This window comes from Vipera berus (genome assembly GCF_964194415.1).
Source record: "Vipera berus genome assembly, chromosome: 3".
Classification (NCBI taxonomy): domain Eukaryota; kingdom Metazoa; phylum Chordata; class Lepidosauria; order Squamata; family Viperidae; genus Vipera; species Vipera berus.
In genome coordinates, this window is record NC_138204.1 from 164,998,548 (window position 1) to 165,013,133 (window position 14,586).

At 40.0% G+C, this 14,586-nt stretch overlaps 1 protein-coding gene across 2 annotated transcripts in view; it reads left to right on the forward strand.

The window, feature by feature from the left end:
* Positions 1-12,382, forward strand: part of PPP4R1 (protein phosphatase 4 regulatory subunit 1) — a 44,919-nt gene extending 32,537 nt beyond the window's left edge. For both annotated transcript variants that reach the window (XM_081325268.1, XM_081325269.1), the window contains 6 exons: positions 385-546; positions 843-943; positions 3,561-3,681; positions 3,771-3,905; positions 4,554-4,695; positions 10,752-12,382. In XM_081325268.1, the coding sequence (XP_081181394.1) occupies positions 385-546; positions 843-943; positions 3,561-3,681; positions 3,771-3,905; positions 4,554-4,695; positions 10,752-10,915 (825 nt within the window). In that variant the 3' untranslated portion in view covers positions 10,916-12,382. The remainder of the gene's footprint in view (positions 1-384; positions 547-842; positions 944-3,560; positions 3,682-3,770; positions 3,906-4,553; positions 4,696-10,751) is intronic.
* Positions 12,383-14,586: the final 2,204 nt, after the last annotated feature.

Sequence of the window (14,586 nt, forward strand, 5' to 3'; positions counted from 1 at the left end):
GACATTACCAAGAAAGTGGAATTGTTTTAGTGTAAAATTGAAGAGCCAATCCTGTATTTTGCTTTGAAGTATAGGGAGGCTAAGTTACATATCAGGTATCCAATCTGGTAAAAAAGAAGGCTTCTGGTATAAAAATACTTGGTTTAATATTCCTGGATTAACAAGAGTCAAAATAATTTTTGAAGAAATCAGGAGAGAAACAAGTGGGCATCATTTGTTTTCTCCTGAACATGTTTGTCCTATTTGCCACAGTTGTTTTTTCTAACTTTTCTTCTGATAAAATTCAAAAGTATCTTCCCTTGTTTTGCTTTAATATTGTATTAGCGATGCAATTAACTGGAGTCATTTTGTATACGTAATTCATAATTGCTTGTGTCCTTTCAGTGGAAAGTTCGAAGAACGTTAGCTTTCTCCATACATGAACTTGCAGTCATTCTTGGGGATCAGCTCACTGCAGGTGATCTGGTTCCAGTCTTTAATGGCTTCTTAAAAGATCTTGATGAAGTTAGGATTGGTGTGCTTAAGCACCTACATGATTTTTTGAAGGTACATTCTTCTTATATATATCTATATCTATATATATATATCCAAAAATAAATTGGTATTTTTTCCTTCTTTCCTATATTGTTCTGTGTTTAAACTTGTCAAATTTATTTATGAAATGATTATATTTATAATTTAATTTCTGATGTAATTTTATATTGCATATTGCTGTCTTACAACAATCTCAAAAGTGCCTTTTAAGACAACTTCATTTTTTATACAGTGATTTACTCAGTTTCTCTTAGCAATTTTTATTTTCTGTGTGATTCTTAAAGAGTGTTCATAATTATTTATTCCAGCTTCTTCATCCTGATAAAAGGCGGGAGTATCTTTACCAACTTCAGGAATTCTTGGTCACAGACAATAGCAGGAACTGGCGTTTCCGAGCAGAGCTTGCTGAGTACGTTTTTGTGATAATTAGATATGAGCACATGTGCAAGGGCATGTTGCTGGCTTGTCACATCTGAACCAAGATCAGTCTTGTTTTTCTCTTGATAATCTGTATCCTTAGCCACAATGCAATCCAAGGAGCTCATATTGGAAATGGTTTGTTTTGATTGGATATTTCTTCTTACCTCATCCAATGGGCTACTTAGACATTTCCCCACTGTCATTGCAGACCATTCAGGAAGGTTTTGTATACCCTTAGCAATAACATCTTGGCAATAAACATCATCAAGGACTGAGGCAAGAAAATGAGTTGAAAAGTCTCATTACATAATGCTTGGAAATAAGTACTGGTTTGTTGCAGTTATTGATATTATCTCCACCCTATTGTATTTTTAAGCAAAGTATTTAGAAAATTTACAATAAGAACAAAATTGGAGAATGCTTCTTAAAGTGATTATTAAGATAGCCATTATTATACTGTTTCAAAATGAACATAGTTAAGATTTTGAGAAAATAGAAAACCAGCCCCTTAATTTTTCTCCTGCCAGATAAGAAATTAATAACTAACACCAATCAGTGGTTACTCATAAGTAGGTCCTTATTCAGAATTTATTCTGAATTGAGTTTTAATTCAAAGAGGTTTCCTACTAAACTAATATACTTGGAATTATAGTGCACAAATCTTTTAGTTCTAAGAGTTAACCAAGTTAACCAAGAAAACATTCCTTGCTGAATCTGGAACAAGCTACATAGGTAGTGGGTGACCTATAGATATTAAAGAATGCTTCAGAATCAGCAGAGTGTCAGTAGAGCAGACGGTTTCTGCTATCTTATGGTTTCCTTCAGATAGGAAATACTAGGTACGATCAGGACTTTAAAAAGTTCTATGCTGGGAGAGATCACAATTCTTTGTAATGTATCATCCTTTTCAATGTGCCAGAAATGATGGCAAAGAATGCTAGCATGGAAAATATGAAGAACAGCCATTTAATGTTAACATGTCCTATGAATGCTGGATCTCCTGTGAGTTGATCAGCAATAAATCCAACAATTGTTGAGTCAGTAAATACATTTGATATTTTCAGACCACATCATGAATGCTAAACAAAATGACCGGCAATGGCATTCACAGACTGGCTTCTAAGGTGGCTGTGACTGGTCACAAAACACCAATTTACTACCAAGCAAGCAAAGTTATTGCAACACTCCTTTTCTATTTACTCACGATAGTTCTATATGTATTCCCATGACTTCCTCTTTTGGTGGGGAAGGATTTACAAACAAAACATTTGGCTATAACTACTCTTTTATTTTCTCAGCATGCCTGTGAAACTGATGTAGAATCCAAAGGCATCTTGAAAAATTATTATGAAAGCTAGTGTCCTGCTTGGTAGCATGCCAGCTTCTTTTTTTATTTTTATTGAAACATACCTTATTGCATTGGCAGGCTGCCAACCATTGGCCTTGTTTAAGCTAATGAATTCCCTTTTAGGGAAATCTCTACAAATAAATCACCCATCTGGCTACTTTGACTCTCTTGCTCACAACTTTGTCAACAGAATTGCTCAGATTCACCTCAGTCTGAACTCTTCATGGGAGGGTGCTTGAAGCAATGACTGGCATAACATCCTGCAATGTTAGCTGAAGCTTCTAGTATTTTGGTTCAAGTAACCAGAATGCTGTCAAATATGTCCTCCGCCGTGTATTGGCTGGATCTGTGCCCGCCTAGGTGTTTTGGAGGACAAGTGGGAATGTGATAGTTTTCACTCATGGTAAACCTGCTTAGCCTCCCACTAAATTTCCAAATGCAATTGAAGGTGCCTATCAGACTCCATATGGCTTGGTACAAGGCAACTTAAGGACTGGCAACTAGAACCGACCCATTCTCTGTGTTCATACAGAAGAAACCATTAGGGAACTTGCATTTCCATAAAATAGAAAAATATTGTTGCTTGGTTTCAATTCTCTGTGATGGCTCTGATATTATGGAGCAGCATATTAGTGTAGGTTATAATAGTAATAGTAGTAATGGAAGAAGTAGGGATAGAAGATTCTTATAAAAACTCAGCATATGTCTTTAGGCATATCGCTGCCCCCATGCACTGTATTTGAGAAATCATATCATCATTGTATGGAAATATCTCCATAAAGTTCAACTCATCTCCAGAGATTAATAAATAACCAGCATTCTAAATCAGTGGCCCCCAAACCTTTGGGCAACAGGGACTAGTTCTGTGGAGAGAGGTTTTTTCATAGACCGGAAGGGGCGTGGTTTCACGTGCTTCCTGCGTCCGGTGGATGGGGCTTTGCTAGTTTGTGTGGCCTGGTGCCGATTCACAGACCAGGAGCTGGGGACCCCTGCTCTAAATTATTGTTCCAATAATTAGATTTCAGAAATAACCCCTGCAACAACCTTATTTCAGTACTGAAGAATGGCACTCAGGATAAATGATAAACACCATAAGGGTTTGAATAATAGTGATCTTCAAAGGTTCGTTATATTTTAAGACAGTTGCAAAAAATAAATTAGCATATGGTCAACTCCTTAACTTTAATTGTAATAAAATCATTATTGTGATTTTTAAAAATAATCATCACTTCTTGTTTTGTTTTTTCTGTTCCTGTAGGCAGCTGATTTTACTTCTTGATCTGTATAGTCCCAGAGACATATATGATTATCTGCGACCTATTGCCCTCAACCTTTGTGCAGACAAGGTTTCTTCTGTTCGATGGATTTCCTACAAGCTGGTATAAGTTAAAAAGCAGTCCTTGAACACAACAGTTGAATACACAAACTATTTTGATGATTGATTTACGTAATGGACCATGTTTTCTAGGTTAGTGAAATGGTAAAGAAGCTGTGCAATGCTCCAACACCAACATTTGTGATTGATCTTATGAATGAACTGATTGAACGATTCTGTAGATGTCCAAAGTGGTCTGGTCGGCAAGCATTTGTCTTTATTTGCCAGGTGAGAATTATTCTTCCTCTTCATAATCACTGTTTTCTGTGGCTCCTCCATTTTCAGTACTGAATTATTTTGCATTTTAAAATGCAATGTATGAAAATGGCCACAAAAGGAATAAGGTACAAGCTGCTGACTGTATTATTCTTTTTTTCTCTGCTCCTTACGTAAAAGGGGGGGAGGGAATCCCAGTAGCTTGCTCTGGATTATTGTAAATGCTAATCATCTTCTCAACCTAATTTAATCAGTTATTAATCCAATTATTTAGTAATTAATTATGCCAATTTAATTACCATATTGTAGTTTAGCATAATTTATTTAGCATATTATATCATCACAGGCATTTGTGGCCTATTCAAAATTTGTAGTTAAACAAGCCAGGAGTTAGTGTAATTTAGTGTAACTGTTACATATTGCATTACCCAAAAGAAGCATTCTTTTTAACTGACTGACTGTATTTATGACAAAGTGGGAAAGAAGAGGCTGACTAGGAGAAGAACATCAAAACTAGAAAGAAAAGAAAAAGAAGAGGCCAAATCTGACATAGATTCTTGTTCCATGCTACTTTAAGCCTTTACTGCTTACCTCACTGTCCACCATTAAACATTGGTTTAATTTAATGAAGCAGTTGTTTTAGATGTCATTCTTTTTCAGACTATTATAGAAGATGACTGCCTGCCAATGGATCACTTTGCTGAATATCTACTGCCCCATTTGCTACACTTGGCCTCTGACAGAGTTCCAAACGTTAGAGTCCTGCTTGCAAAAACCTTAAGACAAACACTTCTAGAGAAAGGTTGGTAGTAACTAACATTATCAAATTGCTTTGCTGTCTTTCCCATTATCTTGAAAGTAGTTTCGTATCTTCTTATTACCTAGAAGGGAATGACAGAGGCCACTGAATAATCCTCTGTTTTAAATTGGACTGTAATTTTTGAACTAAATTAGAATATGGAGAGTATTGTAGCCAAAATTTAGGAGGTTATAAAGTTTTCTAAGGGTCAGGTTTGGACAAGGGGGAAATGGAGATACAGTATTAGTATAGGTAGGTAGAAAGTACTCAGGAAGTACAGAATTTGCTTCTCCTACTTTTAACCAGTTTTTCTCCAGGTAGTATTTAATTAAAGCAGTTAATGATCAAGGCTGCCTGAAGTCTCAGCTGTAAAAACTCTTCCTATAATGCAAGTAGGCCCCAAGAGAATTCCAATAATTCTTGGGGAGGCTTAAATCATCTTTTTTTAAGTCTCCCCACAACAAACCCCAAATGGGTGAAAAGGTTTGCCTCTGTTCTTTACAACGTTATATAATATGATGACCATAACGGAGCCTGGAATTACAGTTGTAAGTCATGCTAGTCATTTAGTGGGTCATCAAATGACCATGCCCAATTATACTAGCTTTTTTTGCAGTGGTCCTTAAGTGAACGTAGCATTAGGTGAATGCAGCAGACATTAAGTAAACGTGGATGTCATTAAGCAAATTGTTCACAATGGGCATTTTTCTTTTTGTGAGAAACCAGAAGCAAACATTGGTTTCTGGTTAAAAAAAAGATTATAAATCATAGTCACATGATCTTGGAGGGCTGCAAATGGCCATAAATGCTGGCTAGTTACCAAACACCAAAGTATGATAATCAGTCGTCAGAACTTTGAAAATGTAACTAGCTTGGCAGAGGTCTGCCATAATTTTGAATGGTTGTAAGTTGAGGATTATCTCTACTATATTCGTGCCACGCTGTCAGCCCTCCTAGGTAAACCACTCAGGAAATAACTAGATGAGCTGATTCTACTTTATTTGTAAGGTTATATTAAGAGCATTTTGCAAGTCTGAACATACAACTCTCCTGCTGCTCTTTTTAACCTCCTGATCGGTTAGGGTGGGTCCTTCCTAAGTTTCTTCCTCTGACTATGAAGCTGGTAGGCAGCATATCTTCCCCTCTTCCCTCAAGGACATTCTCACATACCATTGTACATACCCACTTTAGCTCTCAGAACAAAATAAAATAAAAAGAGAAGCTCCTTATATCAAAATAGTTGCCCAATCCTGCTTTAGTGACTAAACTGATTGTGATTACGTTATAGTTGAAGATACTTGGCATGTGAAATTGAATTTGACTTAATAATAATAATAATAATAAAGTTGGAAGGGACCTTGGAGGTCATCTAGTCCAACCCCCTGCTCAGGCAGGAAACCCTTTACCATTTCGGACAAATGGCTGTCCAGTCTTTTCTTAAAAACTTCCAGTGTTGGAGCATTCACAGCTTCTGGAGGCAGGTTGTTCCACTGATTAATTGTTCTAACTGTCAGGTAGTTTCTCCTTAGTTCTAGGTTGCTTCTCTCCTTGATTAGTTTCCATCCATTGCGTCTTGTCCTGCCTTTGGGCGCTTTGGAGAAAAGCTTGAGTCCCTCCTCTTTGTGACAGCCCCTGAGATATTGGAACACTGCTATCATGTCCCCCCTCATCCTTCTCTTCATTAAACTAGACATACCCAATTCCAGCAGCCGTTCCTTATATGTTTTAGTCTCCAGTCCCCTAATCATCTTTGTTGCTCTTCTCTGTACTCTTTCTAGAGTCTCAACATCTTTTTTACATCGTGGTGACCAAAACTGGATGTGGTATTCCAAGTGTGGCCTTACCAAGGCATTGTAAAGTGGTATTAGTAATGCAGCCTAGCACTGTGTTGGCTTTTTTGGCAGCTGCAGCACACTGCTGGCTCATATTTAAGTGATTGTCCACTAGGACTCCAAGATCCCTACTACTATTGAGCAAGGTACCCCCTATACTATACCTGTACATTTGGTTTTTCTTGCCTAAATGTAGAACCTTACTTTTTCACCATTGAATTTCATTTTGTTAGATAGTGCCCAGTGTTCAAATCTGTCCAGATCCTCCTGTATCTTAAGCCTGTCTTCTGGAGTGTTGGCTGTTCCTGCCAGCTTGGTGTCGCCTGCAAATTTAATGAGTTCCCCATTTATCCCTTTGTCCAAATCGTTGATGAAGATGTTAAAGAGCACTGGGCCCAGAACAGAGCCCTGGGGCACCCCACTACATACTTCCCTCCATGTAGATTCGGTTCCATTGAGGACCACACGCTGAGTACAGATGGTCAGCCAGCTACGAATCCATCTGGTAGTGATTCTGTCTAACCCAAATTTTTCTATCTTATCAAGAAAAAGGTTGTGATCTACTTTGTCAAATGCCTTACTGAAGTCCACGTAAATTATATCCACAGCATTCCTCTGATCCACTAATTTTGTCACTTGGTCAAAGAATGCAATAAGATTTGTCTGGCATGATCTGTTTTTGACAAACCCATGTTGGCTTTTAGTAATGAATTTGTTTGCCTCTAGGGGCTTGCTGATTCGTTGTTTGATTATGTTTTCCAGAATCTTCCCAGGTATTGAAGTCAGGCTGATAGGTCTGTAATTTCCTGGATCCATTTTTTTTCCTTTTTTGAAGATGGGAACTACATCAGCTCTTTTCCAATCCTCTGGTAGTTCCCCAGTGCTCCAGGATCTTTGAAAAATATAGTTCAGTGGTTCTGAGATCACATCTGCCAGTTCCTTGAGAACCTTGGGGTGTAATCCATCTGGTCCTGGTGATTTAAACTCGTCTGGACAGGTGCTCACTTACCATTTTCTTGCCTATCTTAACTTGTGTTTCTATTCTGTTTTTTATGGCACTATTTTTGATAGGTTGGTCTGTTTTTTTCCCTTTGTGTAAAGACAGATGCAAAAAATGAGTTAAATAGTTCTGCTTTCTCCCTGTTGCTTGTCACCTTCTTGCCACTTTCACCCACTAATGGACCAATCATTTCCTTCACTTTTTTCTTGTTTTTTACATGTTGAAAGAAGCTTTTTTTGTTATTGTTGACTTTGGTCGCAAGCCTTAGTTCATTTTGAGCCTTAGCTTTCCTCACTTCATCTTTGCAGGCTCAGGCTATTTGCTGATATGTGCCCCTCTTTCCACTTTCTATACTTGTCCTTTTTATCTTTCAATTTGTCGGAGAGTTCTTTATGCAGCTACACTGGTTTCTTTTGAGAGCTGTTATTTTTCCTCTTCGTTGGTATTGTGCTAGACTGAGCTTTTATTATCTCACTTTTCAAAATTTCCCAAGCTTCTTGAGTTGTTTTCCCCTTGAGGATTCTCATCCATGGAATCCTTCTCAAGCCCTCTAAGTTTATTGAAATTAGCTCTCTTAAAGTCCAGGACTCTAGTTTGAAAGTGTTCTATTGCTTGTGCTTCCATAATGTTGAATTCCAATATTGCATGATCACTTCCTCCCAAGGTTCCTGTGGCTTCAACATCTTCTGTCATTTCATCTCTGTTAGTGAGAATTAGATCCAAAATGGCTAATCCCTTAGTTCCCTTCTCTACTTTTTGGGTAACAAAGTTGTCTGCTAGGTTTGTCAGGAATCTGTTTGATCTTCCACTTGGTGCAGAGTTTGTCTCCCAATTGATGTCAGGTTAGTTAAAGTCCCCCATTACTATTGTGATGTGCTTCCTACATACCTTAGCTGACTAGCAAAAAGTTCATCTATTTCCTCTGGTTGGCTGGCTGGCCTATAGTATACACTTATGGCAGTGTCATTTCCCCTCCCTTTTATATTGACCCAAATGCATTGAAGTTTACAGTTTTCATTATTGTTGTGCTCTATTTCTGTAGAGATGTAGTTATTCCTTATATAGAGGGCAACTCCACCTCCTCTTTTATTTGGTCTGTTTCTTTTAAATAATTTAAATCCCTCTAGCTGTGTGTTCCATTTGTGGGTTTCATCCCACCATGTTTCCGTAATGGCAATATCATATCTGCCCTCATTAACCTGAATTTCTAGTTCACCCTATTTGCTGTTCATACTCTGTGCATTGGTGTATAGACATTTGAGTTATGTGTGACCCTGTGTTTACTTTCTACATAATCTGTGTGGTGCCTGAGTTCCCCTATTGTCTTACCACCTATTTGGTTAGTGCACTTTGTGTGGCACTCACTAATAGAAGCTTGATTTTGCTTGACAGCAAGGTTGATATTCTTGTGCGCACACACATCTATGTTACATGCATTGATAGCCCTATAATTTTTAGATTGGCAGGGACAGGGATGTTCTATATCAGTTAACTCACTGTCCCCGCTGTTTAGTTTAAATATTCCTCCAGAAAATCTGTGAATTTATAGCCGAGAAACTCAGTCCCTTTCTTTGAAGGATGCAAACCATCTCTTTTGTACATTTTTTCATTGGACCAGCTACAGACATCGTGACTAATATATCCAAAGCCTTCCCCTTTACACCACTCCTTTAGCCACATATTGAATTGTGCTATATGCTGGTCTTTTCCATTTTGCTCCTTATACACTGGTAAAACCTCTGAAAAAGTAAGCCTACAGCCTATTCTGCTAAGTTCCTGCCCTAAGCTCTGGAAATCATTCTGCACAGAGAGTACATCCTTTGGGGACAGATCGTTAGTGCCAAGATGTACAATAGCCTCCACATCACAGTCCTTGCTGGCATTACTGCTAAGCTTGTAAGCCGCCCTGAGTCTTCGGAGAAGGGCGGGATATAAATGGAATTAAAATAAAAATAAAATAAATAAATTCTTGATTATTTTAAAAATACACTTGTTGTCCCTACTGGCAGTAGCACCTGGAAGACACCTGACCTCTTTCGAAACCTCTGTGTCCTTTCCTAAATTTACATCCCTTATAATTGAATCACCAACCAGAAGGTGGCTTCTCTTTTGGGATGCCTTTCTGTTCTTGCATGACTGGTGTGTAATACCAGATTCGCACTTCTCCCTGTTGAAAACAAGTTTTTCATCTTAGACCACGATCCCCTGCTTATTTGAGTTATTATCACAGATACCTTTACCTGTCTCCTTAATGTCCCTATTAAGGTCAGAAAGGGCACTGTATCTGTTGTGCAGGGACACAGTGAAAGCTTTGTGCTTATGGTTCACAGATCTCACCCTGCCAGGTCCCACGGTTGTCCACACTGCCCTTCTCCTGCAGGATCTTTGTGGTAGAGGGGGCTGATAGCACGGAGGCTCAAGGTTATGTGTTCATGAACAAATCTGCAATCCTGAACACCCATATGGGGAGTAAATCCACTGGACAGAATTGGATATATATTTGATAAGATTACATTTTACCTTTTACTCCTTCCAAAACTGTATATTACAGTGGGAAAAAAGAATCTCTTTCAAAAATGTTCTCCCTTTTTATACAGTCTGAGAAATAAGAATTACCTGATAAATGATTATTGAAAGAGACTAGTAACCGGAGGGGGAGGGGGGGGAGACAGACTGGAGAAAAATATTTATGGGATTAAGAATGTGAACAGAAAATGAGTTGGAAAGAAAATACTGCATAATAAAGAGATTTTACTGGCAAAGCTGATAGCTTAGAAAAGACCTAGGAAGGTAATTGAATAAGGGAGACAGAAGCATAATTTGTGAGAAAGTACCTGTAAACATGGAAGGACAGTGGGAGGTGGAGAAGAAAGAAAAAAAAAACAAGGTGAAGAATTCATCCTGAATTCTGCAGAGTGAAAAGGACCCATGAGGTAGAATCAATCATTTTTAATTAAAAATGTGAAGTGGGTTAGGTTTAGAGTAAGGAACTGGCCCAGAAGCCAGAATGAAATTACTGATTGCAGTAGAGATGATCCAATTTTGTTTATTTGGATTGAGGTAAAAGAAGATATGAACACTAAATGAGAGAAAAAGAAAACAATCTCTTGGCTCCTGTGGACTTTAGCTTACATTTCATTTCTGCAACATCCTAATTTTGCTGATTGGGGCATGACTAATAACTCATTCCCTTCCCATTTCCTTTGTTTTTCTTTCCCCTCATACAGAATACTTTCTGATGTGTGTTAATTCCCATCAAGAGGCTGTAGAGCAGACAATTGTGGCCCTCCAGATGGATAATGACAGTGATGTCAAGTATTTTGCAAGCATCCACCCAGCCAGTACCAAAATTTCTGATGATGCTATGAGCACAGCCTCTTCAACTTACTAAAAGTAGTTCCTGAATGTTGATATAATTTTAATAAAAGAGAACAAACATTACAAAATTGTAGGCAATCGTCAAGTGCTCCTAACATGGATTACTGAAACCTCTTTTCCACGGAGGAGAGAATATCTTGCCAGACGTAACTTCAGTTGGATGCTATCTAAATCTGAGATCAAGAATTTTGGAGTCAAGGGGAAAAAAACCTGTTATGTGTTGAATCTTGACTCTAGAAAAACTTCGCTCAGAGGATTGTATTTGCCACCAGAGCCTTAAATCTTCTGTCTTCCTGAATATGTGAAACTTGAATTGTCTGAGCATTTTCAGTGTAGAAAGGGAGTGATTTCCAGAGACTGTCATTTGTTTTCTGTCAAAGAGTTACCTTAGCAAACTCTTTCTTTCTTAGGAACCAATAGCTGGAGGATTTATACCGAGAAGCAAAGAAGCTGCCTCCAGTATTAGCTATTAAAGTTTTTAATCTTTGAAAAGACTTAATTTGTGTGCAGCTGGGCACATCCTTAAGTGTGAATAGTTTTGATGTGTGTAAATGAGGGAAAAGTAGAAGTTTGGTGTTTTATTTTTCTCACTTTAAGGATTCAGTGCCAACATTAAATCATAATCTGATTTTAACCCTTAAACACAGCATATTGCTGTGTCTGTGAGCAAAAATCTAGGCTGAGTACCTGTGTCCTGATATTTGATTTTTTTTTTCATGCTGGTCATGACCTGAAGGAAATCTAATAGCACATGTACCTCTAGTCAGGTATTTTAAACTTGATCATGATCGGTTCTGAGGTACAACTTTTTTCTTCATATACTGTACATATCTTGGACCACTCGTGGGAGTGCTGCAGTCTTTAATCATGCTATTTCAAACTGTTGTGATAACGTTCTTTCCTTCTCAGAATAAAAAATTTATTAAGAATGAACTTTCTTTCTCTTAATGCCATGTAATCCCATGATAGCATGAACAGTTTTTTTTTTATAAAAGCTCCTTACCCTGTTCCAGTGTTCAAATGTGCCTAAAAATACAGGTTTAAATTAGCATGATTATGTCAGTGTGTTTTGATTCCCATGTTTTCCTAAAAAAATAGTTGAACGTCCTGATTCCATTGGAGAAAACAGCTGTACTATTAGTGTTTATGTTTATATTTTCATAGCCTCAAATTGCAATGCAGGTATTTTAACGTGTGGGGAAATCTGACTTGGCCTCAGTTTGTATACAGTTCTTTTGAACCCTGATTATTCGCAAGTGTCTATTTTTAGGATTTACGAATGCCAAAATGCTTAAGATGGAGCTCGAGATTGACTCATCCTTCCAAGGTCACCAAAATGAGAACCTCGATTATTGGGGACAATATGCTGACATTGTAAATTGCTCAGAGTGCTGTAAAGCAACATGAGGTGGTATATAAGTCTAAGTGCTATTGCTACTGCTATGTGAATACCTCAGCATAAAGAGACTGTGGCTGGTTTATAGTACAGGTAAGACACTGGGATGGGAATTTGTAAAAGAATGCCCTCCTGTGAATCCTTCAAATTATAACTTGACTTTCTTAAGGCAGGGGTGTCAAACTGCCGGCCCACAGGCCGGATGCGTCATGCCAAAACCGCACCCGCCCCATTGCCAGCAATGGGGAAAAAAGTCGTGATGGATCGTGACATGTCACGTGACGTTGCAAGTTTGACTCCCGTGTTCTAAGGCCTTCTTCAATTTGTTAACATAATTATAAGTATGCTTTTTCTGGTTAAGCCTAGGGCTTTGTTTAAGCATATGGGTGTGCATGTGCACACAAACTGTTCAATTAGATTTCAAACCAGGTCAGATTATTGAAAAAGGAAAAACCTAATATAGTTATTACCCAGCCCTTTAATAGGACATCCAACTTGCTTGAAACATGCTAGGAATGGCCAGTATTCATGGTAACCACCCTCCTAAGAAAACTGTAGCCTAGTTGAATACTTGACTTATTCTTTTATCATATTCAGATGCTCTGCTATAACATTCATATCACAATTTTGTTAATAGTAAGCATTTGTTCTCATTTCTGGAAAAATATTTGATCTTATCAACATATTACTTGTTAGAGAACGAGGTAGGAAGGCAAAAAGGTTTTCTATTCTCTCTCCAGAGAATAAACTTCCTATCTTGCTCTCCCTCCTTCTGGCTTCTCTCTGGAAAAGAGAAACTAAAATCTTCTTCCCCAGTCAATCTCCTCTTCCCCTTTAAAAATCCCTCCTCAAGAGCCCTGCCCCCAGCCACCACAGAGGCCTCTGGAGCTCCTGACCTCTCTGCTGAATCCCCAGAGCTCTGGCAAAGCCTCCCAGCAAGCACCGATCCCCCCCCCCAATTCCCTTCTCTGTTACACTTCCTTCCTTCTCTCCTCATCTTTCCTTCCTCCACGCTCAGGAAGGGGTGATGGGAGGGGGAGATTGCCAGTGCTGCCATGTTGCTGCCAGTCTTGCTAGCCTCTGTGGGGAGGGGGGGGTCTGTGCCATTGAAAGTGATGCCTTGTGGCTGCGAGGGTGGAGGTGCTGGTGGGGGTGGGGTGTTGGCGTCCAGAATACACTCGGCCTTAAATCCACGGGGCAGCCCCACCCCACCACCTGGGTGTGCACACAAGTAGAGTCCGGCATCCCTGCTGGCTGTCTTGCCCTGCAGGCTGACTTCAGCCAGGATGCCGGCACTGGCCATCTCCTGTGTGCACACCCGGGGGGGCAGGACAGAGGTGGTGGGGCAGCTCCTTGCTGGTTCCAGTGGATCTTAGGCTGAGTGTGTTCTGGCTTTGATGGACGCAACCAGGTTGTAGATCAGCACCCCCCCACCAGCACTTCCAGCCTTGCAGCCACGAGGCATCCCTTTCAACAGGACCGCCCCCACCCACCCACATAGTATAGGAATGGCCAGCAGCAGCATATTAGTGCTGGCAATCCCTCCCCCTCCCATCACCCCTTCCTGAGTGCGGGGGAAGGAAAGAGATGAGAAGGCAAAGGGAGGGAGGGAGGGAGGGAGGAAGGAATGGAGAGTGGGAGGGAAGAACAACAGAGGGAGGAAGGAATGGAGGGAGGGAGGAAAAACAGGATGGAAGGGAGGGAGGGTGGGAGGAACCATGTCCCGGCACTCGCCCTGGTCCCATCCTCTGCCGGAGACCCTCAGATCTGCCCCAGTCCTACCCAGGAACCCCTGAAGCAAGTGATGTTGAGCCCACCCAGTAGGCCATGCCCATCATAGCCACACCCACCCAGGCCACACCCATCATAGCCACACCCACCTCCCCCCCCCCCAGGGCAACCACAATGTTGATGTGGCCCTCAATGATGTGGGCCTGCTCTACTGTGATCTCTAGCTGTTGATGGGAGAATAACAGGGCAGAGAAAACGGTGTTGCGCTATCCGCAAAGTAGTTCAGATTTTCATACGCATGCATTGCTCTACTACAGCTGGAGAACATTCTCAAATTGCAAACTGGCCATTCAGGTACACTATAGTTTAATTTAATTATGGCTCTGCAAAGCAATTGGCTCACAGCTCAGTTTGGAAGACCATGTAGGAGCTGTGGCCAGGGGGGCTTTTGCCCAGGTTCGCCTGGTGCGCCAGTTGCGGCCCTATCTGGACCAGGATGCCCTGCATACAGTCACTCGTGCTCGTGACCTCTCGGATAGACTACTGCAATGCTCTCT